Consider the following 14870-nt stretch of genomic DNA (forward strand, 5'->3'; position numbering starts at 1 on the left):
CTTATCGTCTTTCGTTGCAAAAATAGCATTTCTAAGATCAGCTTAATATATATCACAACGTCTAATACCAATTATATCAACCTCCAGTGAATAGGAAGTGAGTCTTGTCTGTATTAGTGACATCTCCTATAACAGCAATGAAATGAACTTCCAGTGAATAGGAAGTGAGGCTAGCCTGTATCATTGACATCTAAAATAACAGCAATGATATGAACCTCTAGTGAATGGGAAGTGAGGCAAGCCTGTATAAGTGACATTTAATAAAACAGCAATGATATGAACCTCCAGTGAATAGGAAATGAGGCAAGCCTGTATCAGTGACATATAATATAACAGCAGTGATATCAACCTCCAGGGAATAGTAATTGAGGCTAGCCTGTATCAGTGACATCTAATATAACAGCAATGATATCAACATCCAGTTAATAGGAAGTGAGGCTAGTCTGTGTCAGTGACATCTAATATAACAGCAATGATTTCAACCTCCAGTGAATAGGAAGTGAGGCTAGCCTGTATCAGTTACATCTAATATAACAGCAATGATATCAACCTCCAGTGAATAGGAAGTGAGACAAGCCTATTCGCAAGTTTAGTTTATCGGTAACGCTGACTCAATTGCATTATTTTTATTTTAAGAAACAAAATATATTTTACTCACTTAAATGAAGTGTTTTCAGAAAATGATATTTTTTAGAAAATGATGTTTGTATGTCAGTGTAAGATGAATTTTCTCAAATACGGAGCATATGTTCAGTGGCCAATCATAATTATGATTTTAAAAATAAAAGATAAAATTGTAACAAAGAAACAATGACCACGAATGCTCCTTTTTTAGCTCTAATAATAATTCTAGACAAAATTGGTTACAAATTTATTTTTTTTATTATAAATTTTGATGGAACACGAATTTTTAAAGGCGGAGAAAATTACTGATTTATTTTAAATTTTTATAAACACAAACATGTGTCGAGTGTCTGGATTTAATTTCCTTGGTGAACTTCACTGTATATCTCTGCTTCCATGAATATTTATTTAAAGCCTTTTATTTAAGAATAAATGTTAATCTTCAGATCAAGGAAATTAACAAGTGTTTACTAGTTTTTTGCAGTGCTGCTTTTCCTTATGTTAAATACAAAGAATATGCCATATTGTTTTCCAGATCGAAAAGTGTAACCACGTGATCTAGTAAGATTCTTTTGAACGAGAAAATTTAAGGGGAAAATAAATAAATAGAAACAAATAAAAGAACAAAAAAACCAAGAATGGTTATGTCTTCTTTATTTTCATTTACAATAGCATTTCAAAAGTTTGAGATTATAATAAACTGTAATACCTAGATCCTAATTAAAGATGATATTCATGTAGGTGCTATTACAAAAAGATTTGTTTTGAAGAAATTCATTTTGATTCCCTTGAAACTACCTTGGTTTGCTTTTTCTAAGACTTTACACAGGTTAATTAGTTCATTCGATTTCCTAAGAGAAAGAATATATAATGGCATGAAATTTCTCATTTGGTAATTAAGCACAAAAACTCTTTAACAATACGCTATTACTGTAACAGGGTACTTATGAAGTTTTAATTTTTTTAATCAAGTGATTGGCATAGTGTAACCATTATTTTTTCATATTTTGCGTATAGCATGCAGCCCTGACTAAAGATGACTGACTAATTCAGTAAGGAAATGTCTTATTTACCTTTTTTTAAATCTGTACTGTAATGAACCGATTTTACCTGGTTTACGTAGAACGCTAATTTCATTTGATGGTTAGTTCCTTTTTGTCAGACTCTTACCTGGCCGATGGTCACTGTTGCACTCTCGGAATATACACTGTGAACAGTTAATCGTATAACAATTTTATATTTCACTCAGAGGGCTAGACATGCATAAGTCTATATTAAATATATTATTTTGCATTGTATTAATATGACCTATCTAAATATTTGGTCTGTCTTCTTGTGTTTCATAAACTGCTGAAGTTCTCATTATTAATGCAACAGTTAGTGTAACAATTTAATGCTATTTTTGTAATCATTTTGTTTTTCTGTTGTCAATTCTTTTAAAAAAAACCAAAAATATTGTAATTTGAAGGATAAAAGATTTATCGTTCATCAAAATGATTTTTTTGCATTTGATAAATATTATCATTGTCGATAATAGAATAACTGCTTTATATAAGCACATTCACGTAAATAAATCATACATGTGTTCTTATCAGCTTACAATTCTATTACTGCTCTAGAACTACAGTGGAAAACAAACCAACAAAACATTCACTGAATAAACTTGATTCATTTTTCGTCTTATTATGAAACGTATCCAATAATAATGAAAGTGATAAAGATATATTTAGTCATCTCAATCTTTGAGAATTGATGAATAATCCTCGATAAGACAAATAATGGATTTCTAAGGACAAGCAGATAAATATTGGAAAGGACCGCCGTTAAATAAAGCCTTAGCATTTATCTTGTCATAGCACAACGTATCGAAATGTTTGAGGGATTTTTAGCACATTTGTTATCCCTCTAAATATGATTATGGGGAAGTGAATGATGCAGATACAATTGACACATATTAACGGAGTTAATTTGATGATGATCGTTAAAGAATTCGACCACTCGCAAGCAAGCTACTTCCAAACAATTGATAAAACAGGATTATCAACAATCGCGAATGTTTCGATCTTTTCGTAAGTTCTATGCTTTATGGTCAATACAAAGGCCTTGTTAACAAATGCAATCCTTCATTTCGTCAAATGCTAACTGTTGTTTTTGCCTGACGTCATGACGTCAGGCATATCTAAGGTTTAAAAGTTGCAATCTCCGAAACAGTGCAAACAATGAGACAAGCAATATCATGATATTTCACAAAAAAGATTTACCGATGCATGTTTAAGATGTCAGCATTTACATTCACAAGTGATGAAAATGTTATATGGCATGTTATAACAATAGCGAGCAAGAGTTTTCAAGTGAAAGGGACGTTCACCATGCAGTGCACGTGTGTAATCCTGATTTAAAAATAGATCAGGCATTCCACCATATTTGAACGGTGAAAAAGGGGGAGGGGATCATTGCAATAAGTTGTAACATATTGTCTATTACGGTACAAAGTAAGTAATAATAGGCGTTGGATTATCATGATTGCAAGAGAGTCTTCAGTTTGGATTAAAACAAATATATATTTATACAGCTGGAATGTTTACTGGAGGAACTAAATCGCCAAAGCGGGGTGTGACCCGATATTCGTTCAGTTGGGCGATTTCATTAATCTTGAAAAGGGGTCATAACTCGCGTGTCTTACTAAATGTACATTACTACATTTAACAATTACTAATCAAGTGTGTTTTTAATTCGATAGAATTCTTCCAAAACATCCGATCCAAAGTATAATATACATGTATGTAGCTGTTACAAAACAAATGTCAAAAAATTCTTCTGACCCCCTCCCCATGGATCTCTGCCAATGGATGAGTTCATTCCTTGCGTAAACGGTAATAGCAGGATTTCGCGCCATAATATCTCATTCATAGTTTTTGCGCGCCGAATAGTTGACGAGTGAGTCCGTTGGGATCATGCGAATACCCCAGAGCACACTATGTATTTACATCACAGGCACGTAGCATCGGGGGTTGGGGTGAGGGAGGCTGCTTCCCCCTCGACACTTTTTTGGCAGCTGGCACTTTTCTTAACTTTATAGGATAAATGGAAATGTCATGGACCCCCCCCCCCACTTTTGTAGGAGCATGCAATAAATAAAACTGCAAATAAGGAATTCTAATTGAATTGAAGTTACAGTTAGGTTTTTTTCATGAATTTGAGAATTAAACATTTTTTAATTGCTTGTCAAGATGAAATTTGATGAAGCTGCCGACACACATTCAAAAACAAAACGTGGGGTTTTTTTTTGTATACCCTTTCATATTTCACATGGTTGGAAATTTTTAAAAATGCCTTTCATTTGATTTTGCATCTTAATATAACAAATACAATTTTTAAAAAACGACTATTTACTCTCCAGCTTTCAAGCTTACATGCACTTACATACATGTATATGATATGTGTACATTCCTAAAAAAAACTGAATTAATAAAATAAATGAATTTCATATAATATATATGTACATGTTCTAGATCGAAGAAAAGACTGACATTTCGTCTTAAATTTGCACGTTCCGTTTATAAATCTATGATCAGCAGCGAAAATTAAAATTCATTTCTGATAAGATAGCCTAATTAATACATTCATGCTTCCATTGAATAAATTTGTTTAGTCAGGCAAGCTTTTTGGAAAGCTATTACTTGTTCATAATTATTGTTAGACCATAACTTTCCACCTAATTGTCGACGGATTTTCCCGTTTTCCCCATTACGACAAAGAGCACACGGCGGGTGTGACCGATCACCAGAGGATGCTCACTCCTCCATGGGACCTAATTTTACCTCTAATGTTGACTTGCATACTTTTTTCTACTATTTCTTCTCTTTTACTCTTAGCATAAAACCCAAACAAACAAACAAACGAACGAACATTTTGAAATCATTTGGTATGAATATGGACGAATTTTGCATCATCAAAAATGTGAGTATGAGTGTTGCATCTTTTGCACTTAATTTTCTCCAATGTATTAGCATGAATACAAGTGCAATTGTAAAATGTTTATGAATTATACGATATCGAAATCTTTATTTCGTGTTTGTTAGCGTCATTTCTATTTCACGTTGTTTTTTTTTCAGCTTAATTTCTCACAATTAAATGCTATTAAATATGCATCATAATGTTTTAGATATGTTTATTTTTGTTCTTAATATGGTGATGCCGTGTTATTATTTTATTCACTTTTTCTTACCATCCTGGATATTGTTGTACCATCTTATAATTTATTAGTATTTTATGAATTAGCATTGCTTTGGTGATCTTATTTTTTTTACCTAATAGTTTTTTTTACTCAAACCTATTTATTTCCTTCTAAATATAATCCATTTGTTTGTAAAGCTTTCATTTGCTTGAATGCACATCAGTTGTTTTTTTTTTTGTTCAACATCAAACGCAAAAATAATTGATTAAATGTTAAGCATTGCAAATTAAGTGCGATCGCAAAATATTTTAAAACCATTGCATGGCAATTGAACAATAATGTTTGCATTTTTTGTTTTGTCTTTTCCAAAGTAAAGTACATTGGTTAAAGATTAAATATCAGATACAAAAAGCTAACAGTTTACCAAATTAGTCATTATAAGTAAGGTGGCCAAAAGTACATCTACTGGGTTCTTTGCTAATAAAAATAAATAGTACTTACATTTACATCCAAATTGATACCTTAGTACATATTTTGAAGAAAAATTGAAATAAACAAGAAGTTTATATACAAGTAACTTCGTTTGTCTTAATTGATGTATTTTTATATTATCCCTCAATTTGAAGTTAATTTAATGTTTGTAAAGAAGCGGTAATTACAGTGTCTGCACCTATTTGACTTTTCAATGAGAGTTGATTACAACAATTCCATGGTATTCGCCTTTCACCTCGCCATCTATTTTCTAGTCGTTGTTTCAATTGTTGTTCAAATCAATATTTCAATCATTGTCCCAATGCCAAATTCTCCCTAATCAATAACAAGAGGTCCATAGGCCACATCCCTCACCTAAGGGGCAATAGGTATAATAAAATCAGCTTAAGGTTCTCCAATCCCCAACCTCAAAGAATTTTTTTTATCATAAGAATGATATTTTTCTTTCAACCTTTATAAATGAAATGATATAAAATGAATTTTTTAGAGAGTATCAATTGCAATTACAAAGATATTGCAATTACAAAGATATTGTAAATTCGCCTAAGATGGATATAATGGAATAAAGAAACAAGTTGAGTTTCAAAAAAATTCCCGTGCATCGATTGGCTCAAACTCCATACCAAGATGTATATAATGTCATGTTTCGTGTACATTTTATTTTTTGTTACGAAAGATTTGTCGTACGACTTAATTTTTTATGTTGGAAAACCGCGCCATACTCGATGTATGCACAACTCTGATTCTCTGTATCGAGGCTTGTAATCCACAGTGTAAGTCTTTTGACATTTGTAAACTAGGTTATTTCAACATATTTTTATGTGAATTATCTGTATGTTTCATGTCAGTAATGCTAAGCGATGCATATTCTTGAAATCTTGTATTTTATGTTTACCATGTGCTCGGTGTATGGGGCGCCATTTTGTCCATCATATTTCTGGTCATTTAATTTCGAGTTGCAGTTGATTAATTTACTTTAACTTGCTGTTTATCATATGAATAGACTGAATTCAACTGTTTAAATCATATGTGTAAGGTTTCATAATCTAATTGCAAACTCTGTCCTAATATTTTTTGTATGGAAACCTGTACCAGTCATTGATTGTTACATTTTTTTTTGTTACAGCTTTTTACCGTCGTCTGAGACGGTTATCTGTCTCCCAAATAAACTGATTTCACCGACACTTGTGAGTCCGACTTTTATTGGGGCAGAACAGTAAAAAGACTAGGATGTCTACCTCAGCAGAGCAGATCACTCCCGACTCAACAGAGGGCACCCAGGTCACTCCTGACCCTACAGAGGATGCCCGGGAATCACAGACGACTGATGGCAAGAGGCAGTACGTCACACAAGATGAAGAGGAGTATCAGGAAGAGTACTATCAGGATGAGGACTCCTTTGCCGACATCTTAGCGAAGAAGAGGGCTGATGTAAGCCGAGCAAAGGCTAGGATGGCATACACCGCCAGAGAATTGGAGCTCAGGAAACAACGAGTGGAACTCGATGCTGCAATGGAAATGCTACATCTCGAGAGAGAGGCTGCAGAAGCTGAAGCTGATTGTCAAGCCTTTGAATCGACCATGATACAGATGTCACCTATGAAGAGACGAACGAGTTCCTTAGGCGAAGTCAGCAACTTTAAACCAGGACAGGATCAATCCACTCCACGTCAACCTTCTGCATCGCCAGGACTACTGACCGGTACTTCCGATCCGACTCAACTTGACCCGGATGCACAACCCTATGTACCTGCAGCACAGCCTTTGGTTCCTGACACACAGCCGTCCATGCCTGTCGCACAACCGTACGTGCCTACTGCACAGCCTTATGTGCGTGCCGCACAGCCGTACGTGCCTACTGCACAGCCTCATGTGCCTGCCGCACAGCCTTACGTGCCTGCTGCACAACCTCACATGCCTGCCGCACAACCTCACGTGCCTGCCGCACAACCTTACGTGCCTGCCGCACAACCTCACGTGCCTGCCGCACAACCTCACGTGCCTGCCGCACAACCTTACGTGCCTGCCGCACAACCTCACGTGCCTGCCGCACAACCTCACGTGCCTGCCGCACAACCTTACGTGCCTGCCGCACAACCTCACGTGCCTGCCGCACAACCTCACGTGCCTGCCGCACAGCCATCCATGCCTGCCGCGCAGCCATCCGTTCCTGCCGCACAGCCTCATGTGCCTGACGCACAGCCTCATGTGCCTGCCGCACACCCTCACGTGCCTACCGCACACCCTCACGTGCCTGTCGCACAACCGTATGTGGCTGCCTCACACCCCTTATCACCACTTGTGACTGATCAGGGACCACAAGTAACTGATGTTACCCGATTCCTCCTGAGGAAGGACTTGCTATTCTCCAGACTTACTCACTTTGACGATAGACCAGAATCATACAGTGCCTGGAAACACAGCTTTATGTGTGTAGTGAATGAGCTTCAAGTCTTGGACTCCGAGCAGATGGACCTTCTTATCAAGTACTTAGGTCCGGAATCTAAGAAGCACGCAACAAGCATGAGGACATCCAACATCTTCGACATCTCAAGAGGACTAAGAAGACTTTGGGAAAGGTTGGATGAGCGCTATGGTGCACCAGAACATGTGGAAGCATCCGTAAGAGCCAAACTGTTGAGTTTCCCAAAGCTTGGCAACAGAGATCATCAAAAACTTTACGATCTGTCAGACATTCTTATGGAGATGAAGTTTTTGAAGGAGGATCCGAAGTACAGTGCAATGTTGGCCTATCTAGACTCATCCTCAGGGATTAGACCCATCATTTCAAAACTTCCGTATGGCCTGCAGGAGAAATGGACCAACAGAGCCATGAAGTACAAGCTTGAACATCAGACTGTGTTTCCACCCTTTGGTGTGTTTGTTGACTTCATGAAGGAGATGAGCAGAGTGAAAAACGACCCAAGTTTTGCGTATCACACTGACGCTAACCACAACGAAAAGCAGCCTATGAACGTTCCAAGGGGAAGAGTGAACACGAAGAAAACCACAGTGTATCAACCAACAGGATCCGGAAATCTGAACGAGCCGAAGCTTGATGTGTGTATAATTCACACCGGTCCGGGTGTTAAACACAGTGTCAATAACTGTCGAGTGTTTAAGGCCAAGCCTATTGAAGAACGTATGAAGTTGCTCCGTGAACACAGACTCTGTTTTCGGTGTTGTTCCGCAAGTCATAGGAAACAAGACTGTAAAGAGGCCATCATGTGCAAGGAATGCGGAAGTGAGTTCCACACTACGTCTCTCCATGTTGATTCGTCACCAGCTCCTACCACTGGAAGGGCCTCATCAGTTCATGGCGGGGAGGAGGCTCCTAGGCGTCAGCAAGTAACAAAAGAACAGCACGTCACAACCATAAACAGCAACTGCACAGAAGTAGGGAAGGAATTTAAGGGAAAATCTTGTGCAAGAATTGTTCCCGCGACTGTCACCTATGATGGAAGAGCTGTCTCTCTGTATGCTATGCTTGACGACCAGAGTAACAAGACCTTGGCTAAGAAGGAATTGTTTGACTTGCTGAACATCAATACAGAGACAATACCTTACCTGATGACGTCATGTTCTGGACAAGTGACAACCTTCGGGAGAACTGCCTCAGGACTCTATATTGAATCAGCCAGGGGTGAGACCAGACTACCCTTGCCGTGCACGTTAGAGTGTGATGAAATACCGAACAACTACCAAGAGATCCCTACACCTGACGTTGCTCTTCAGCACAAGCACATGCGGGATATAGCCGGCGACATCCTACCCATTGACGCTTCAAGAAAAATTCTGTTGCTGATAGGAAGAGACCTTCCTCAAGTCCACCATGTTCTTGAGCAGCGCATAGGACGTGACCACGAACCATTTGCACAGAGGTCACCCCTTGGTTGGACGATCATCGGCGACACATGCTTGTCTGGACAACACAGACCAAGAGCTGCGAATGTGTACAAGACCTTCATCACGGACAGCGGACGTGGAACTATTCTTGAACCATGTGCCCAGTACTTATCCGTGAGAGAGAAGCTTCCAACCAGAGATGTGACAAACAGATTACGGGTATCTGACACTTCATCTGATGAACACTTATTCAGACGCACACCAGATGATAACAAAGTGGGATCATCAGTGGAGGATAGGATGTTTATGGACATCATGAACAAAGAACTATTGATAGGTGAGGATGGAAAGTGGGTAGCTCCCCTACCCTTCCGCCAACCAAGATTACGACTACCAAACAACTATGAGGTTGCATTGAGACGTGCACGAGCCTTGGACGCAAGTCTCAAGAGGGATCCAGTAAAGAAGGAACACTTTGCGACCTTTATGACAAAGCTGTTCGACAACGATCATGCTGAGAAAGCACCCACTTCCAAGTCAACGCAGGAGCAGTGGTTTCTTCCTCTCTTCGGGGTCTACCACCCTCAGAAACCTCACCAGATCCGGGGCGTATTTGATTCCTCTGCGAAGTTCAAGGGAACCTCTTTGAACGACCAACTGCTGTCTGGCCCGAACCTCACCAACAGCTTGCTTGGAGTGTTGCTTCGTTTCAGGAAGGAGATGATTGCTGTCGTAGCAGACGTGCAGCACATGTTTCACTGCTTCACCGTCAGAGAAGAGCACAGAGACTTTCTCAGCTTCCTTTGGTACAAGGACAACGAGATCGGAACGGAACTAACAGAATTCCGAATGAAGGTCCACGTTTTTGGTAATAGTCCTTCTCCGGCCATAGCGACACTGGGCCTCAGGAAGATCTCAGAACTGTCTGAGGAAAGCCATGGACCTGATGTCAAGGAGTTCATCAAGAGGAACTTCTACGTTGATGATGGTCTGACATCATGCTCAACAAGCCAAGAAGCAGTAGACCTGATGTGCAGAACCCAGGACGCATTGAAGCAATACGGGAACCTAAGGCTCCACAAGTTCGCATCAAACAGCGCGGATGTCATGAAGGCGTTTGAGCCACGAGACTTAGCACAGGACATCTACGACCTGAACCTTGATGAGGACCAGCTCGTGCAACGGAGTCTTGGTATGCGATGGAACTTGTCGAGTGATATGTTCGAGTTCCGCATCTCTACTGATGACAAGCCCACAACACGCAGAGGTGTACTGTCGACAGTGAACAGCCTCTTCGATCCATTAGGCTTTCTCTCACCTGTTATCATCAGCGGGAAACTCATTCTTAGAGACGTAGTGACCTGTACCTCAGACTGGGATGAGCCGCTGCCGGACCATATTCTGGCAAGCTGGGAAGAGTGGAGTTCATCTCTGAAGGAGTTGGAGAAGATCCACATACCCAGAACAACCGTGGTACATCTTAGCAAGGCAGTAAGAAAGGAACTGTGGACATATGCGGACGCGTCAGAGAAAGCCATAGCTGCCGTTTCTTACATGAAGGTGTACTACGAAGATGGCTCTGCGATGACTGGATTTCTACTAGGGAAGTCTAAAGTGGCACCAGTATCAGGCCATACCATACCCCGTTTAGAGCTTTGTGCAGCTGTTCTAGCCATTGAGATATCGCAGATAGTCATGGATCACATGGACATAATGTTCGACTCGGTGAAGTATTTTTCCGACAGTCGTGTGGTATTGGGGTATATCCACAATGATAAGAGACGATTTTTTATTTACGTCTCCAACAGGGTCGAGAAAATCAGAAGCCTTAGTGAGCCGTCGCAGTGGAACTTTGTGCCGACACACCTCAACCCTGCTGACGAGGGCACTAGAGGCGTAGTTCCTAAGGACATTGGAGAGTGTGCTTGGCTTAGAGGAACTACTCACCTGCAGCGCATTGACGACGAAACCAAGGCAGAAGGGTTTCCCCTACAGGAACCTCTGTCAGACAGAGAAGTCAGACCTGTATGTTTGAAGACTGAGTGTGAACCTATGCTTGGAACTCAGAGATATGAGAGATTTTCCAGCTGGGACAGATTGGTCGAGGGTATCGCCCTGCTCCAGCGATTCATCATAAGCAGAAAGGGAGGTAAATCACAGATTTTACCGAAGTCCATAGACTACTCTCAAAGAGCAGAAAACTACATTATCAAGACAGTGCAAAGAGAAGTCTATTGTGAGGAGATTTACTGTCTGAGGTCCAAACAACCATTGCCGAAGAATAGCAGCATTCTCGCATTGAGTCCGTTCCTCGACGACGATGGTATTGTTAGAGTTGGTGGACGCTTAAGACATCTCAACGATGCGACTGTCTGCAAGAACCCTATACTGATACCGGGGAAGCATCACATTGCGACCTTACTTGTACGCAAGTACCATCAACTGGTGCAACACCAAGGGCGCCACTTTACGGAGGGAAAGGTCAGGTCCTGTGGGTTCTGGGTCACCGGCTGCAAGCGCCTTGTTTCGTCCCTCATTCACAAGTGTGTTACTTGTCGGCGACAACGTGGGAGCTTCGCAACCCAGAAGATGTCTGACTTGCCTACAGACCGCATACTGCCAGGAGAGCCACCGTTCACTTCGGTGGGAGTAGATATCTTTGGGCCCTGGGACGTCGTGACTCGTCGCACTCGGGGAGTTCCAGCCAACGGCAAACGATGGGCAGCACTGTTCACATGTCTGGTGACACGCGCAGTCCATGTCGAGGTAGTAGAGGAGATGTCCGCATCATCCTTCATCAACGCCCTGAAGCGCTTTACAGCCATACGAGGACAGGCAAAGGAGTACCGTTCCGACAGAGGAACCAACTTTGTTGGCGCTACCGACCCTCTACAGATCGACGCAATCAACGTGGAAGATCGTCAGGTCAAGGATTTCCTGCACTCTCGGGGGACAACCTGGATTTTCAACCCGCCCCATGCATCCCATATGGGTGGAGCTTGGGAGCGCATGATAGGGTTGACACGGCGCATATTGGACAACATGTTGAAGGATCATTCAGCACAGGGTCTTACGCACGAGGTACTTACCACCTTTCTGGCCGAGGCAAGTGCGATCATAAATTCTCGCCCACTTACCGCCGTTTCGTCAGATCCAGACTCGCCTTTTGTCCTTACCCCAAGCATTTTGCTTACTCAGAAGACGGATGTACCGACCGAAGCTGTATGCGACACAACTGCTAAGGACCTCTTCAAGGTACAGTGGAAGAGAGTACAGCACCTCGCCAAGATGTTCTGGGACAAATGGAAGAAGGAATACCTGCATACCTTGCAAGCGCGTAAGAAGTGGCATCATGGTCAACGTAACATTAGTGTTGGTGACATAGTGTTGTTAAAGGATGTCGAAACCCATCGCAACAACTGGCCGCTTGGACGCATTACTGCAACGTTTCCTGGCAAGGACAACTTGGTTCGCAAGGTTGAAGTACGTGTCAGCAAGGACGGCAAGACCACCTCTTACGTCAGACCAGTGACGGAACTCATTTTATTATTGGAGAACTGAATGTTTTCTGTACTAAATTGTATTCAAATCTTGTGTGATATAATTTTATATATCAGACGGGGAGTGTCATGTTTCGTGTACATTTTATTTTTTGTTACGAAAGATTTGTCGTACGACTTAATTTTTTATGTTGGAAAACCGCGCCATACTCGATGTATGCACAACTCTGATTCTCTGTATCGAGGCTTGTAATCCACAGTGTAAGTCTTTTGACATTTGTAAACTAGGTTATTTCAACATATTTTTATGTGAATTATCTGTATGTTTCATGTCAGTAATGCTAAGCGATGCATATTCTTGAAATCTTGTATTTTATGTTTACCATGTGCTCGGTGTATGGGGCGCCATTTTGTCCATCATATTTCTGGTCATTTAATTTCGAGTTGCAGTTGATTAATTTACTTTAACTTGCTGTTTATCATATGAATAGACTGAATTCAACTGTTTAAATCATATGTGTAAGGTTTCATAATCTAATTGCAAACTCTGTCCTAATATTTTTTGTATGGAAACCTGTACCAGTCATTGATTGTTACATTTTTTTTTGTTACAGCTTTTTACCGTCGTCTGAGACGGTTATCTGTCTCCCAAATAAACTGATTTCACCGACACTTGTGAGTCCGACTTTTATTGGGGCAGAACATATAAGTTGGAATGTTCCTTTGGTCCACTACGCCAAGCATGCAATTTTGTAATTAATGGTTTTATTAGCAGTATAATACTAAACTAAAATTGTCTGTATAAAAGTCAGATTTATGCTACGAATAAAAGAAATCCGGATATTTTAGAGTTATCGAACTTTGAGGATTGGGGATCGTTTATGGAGTAATGATACAAACTATCTGGACAATGTAAAATAATAATAATACATGTAGATTCTGTATAAATAAAATTCATTCCCCCCCTGGATATTCTTATGTTAATAATCATAAGTCCCTTTTCTAACACGATGATGATTTTATAGTCATATCAATGTTGAGTACTGTAGTTCTCAAAACGATCCCTAACAATTATTTATGTATAGGCTATTAACCTACATCAAACTCTGAACCTCTTGTGAGGCCGAAGAATTGTCCTAGGGCCAAAGTCTTAACAATTATAAATGATCATCTGGCTGATTAGTTTTTAAGAAGACGATTTTTAAAGATTTACTAAATATATTCCTATGTAAAACTTCGACCCCTCCCCTATTGTGGCCGAACCTACCCCATTGGATTATGATTTTTACAATTTTGAATCCACACAACCTGAAAATAATTCTACACACGTTTCAGATTTCCTGGCTGATTAGTTTATGACAAGAAATTTTTCTAAAGCTTTATTCTATATATTCCTATGTAAAACTTCGACCCCCTCCCGATTATGGCCCAACCCTACCCCCGGTGATCATGATTTTCACAACTTCGAAATAACACTACCTGAGAATGCTTCCACACAAGTTTCAACTTTCATGGCTGATTAGTTTTTGAGAAGATTTTTTAATGATTTACTCTACATATTTCTATGTAAAACTTCGACCCCCTCCCAATTGTGGCCCAACCCTACCCATAGGGGTCATAATTTCACAACTTTGAATCTACACTACCTGAGAATGCTTCCACACAAGTTTCACCTTTCCTGGCTGATTAGTTTCCGAGAAGAAGATTTCTAAAGATTTATTCTATATATTCCTATGTAAAACTTTAACCCAACCCCCCATTATGGTCCCACCCTACCCCCCCCGGGAGTCATTATTTTTACAACTTTAAATCTACACTACCTGAGAATGCTTCCACACAAGTTTCAGCTTTCCTGGCTTAATGATTTTTGAGAAGATTTTTGAAAATTTCTCAAGTTTTTTTTTCAATAATTTCTAATTATCTCCCCTTGAAAATGGCACTGCTCTTTTTTTTATCACAACTTTTAATCCCCTTTGCCTTAGGGTGATTTGTGTGGTTCGGTTTAAATTGGCCCAGTAGTTCTTGAGAAGTTGTTGTAAATGTAAAAAGTTTATGGACAGACAGACGGACGGACAACAGACATGTGATCAGAAAAGCTCACTTGAGCTTTCAGCTCAGGTGAGCTAAAAACAGAATAACCTAGAAGCTCTCAATGCCTTGCTTTACGATTAAAAAAGCTTCGTTGAATTTTTTAATCAATGCTAAAACGAATTTACTCATCATTATCAATA

The 14870-nt window shown here is 39.9% G+C and overlaps 1 protein-coding gene across 2 annotated transcripts; it reads left to right on the forward strand.

Annotated features, from left to right (window-relative positions):
* Positions 1–5925: 5925 nt before the first annotated feature.
* LOC117683484 (uncharacterized) lies at positions 5926–13342 on the forward strand. Of its 2 annotated transcripts, XR_010712437.1 has the most exons (3): positions 5926–6066; positions 6420–12900; positions 13254–13342. XR_010712437.1 is itself a non-coding variant. In XM_066080556.1 (2 exons), exon 2 carries the CDS (start codon positions 6524–6526, stop codon positions 12698–12700), a length of 6177 nt encoding a protein of 2058 aa, XP_065936628.1. In that variant the 5' UTR covers positions 5926–6066; positions 6420–6523; the 3' UTR covers positions 12701–13215. The 2 variants fall into 2 exon arrangements, 1 of the variants encoding a protein (XP_065936628.1); XM_066080556.1 differs by lacking the exon at positions 13254–13342 and having other exon boundaries at positions 6420–13215.
* The last annotated feature ends 1528 nt before the right edge of the window (positions 13343–14870 follow it).

Source organism: Magallana gigas, chromosome 3, assembly GCF_963853765.1.
Source record: "Magallana gigas chromosome 3, xbMagGiga1.1, whole genome shotgun sequence".
Taxonomy (NCBI): Eukaryota; Metazoa; Mollusca; class Bivalvia; order Ostreida; family Ostreidae; genus Magallana; species Magallana gigas.

Excerpts from the sequence above, each read along its gene's own strand:
- LOC117683484 (XM_066080556.1), top strand. The coding sequence starts at position 6,524 with ATGTCTACCTCAGCAGAGCAGATCACTCCCGACTCAACAGAGGGCACC.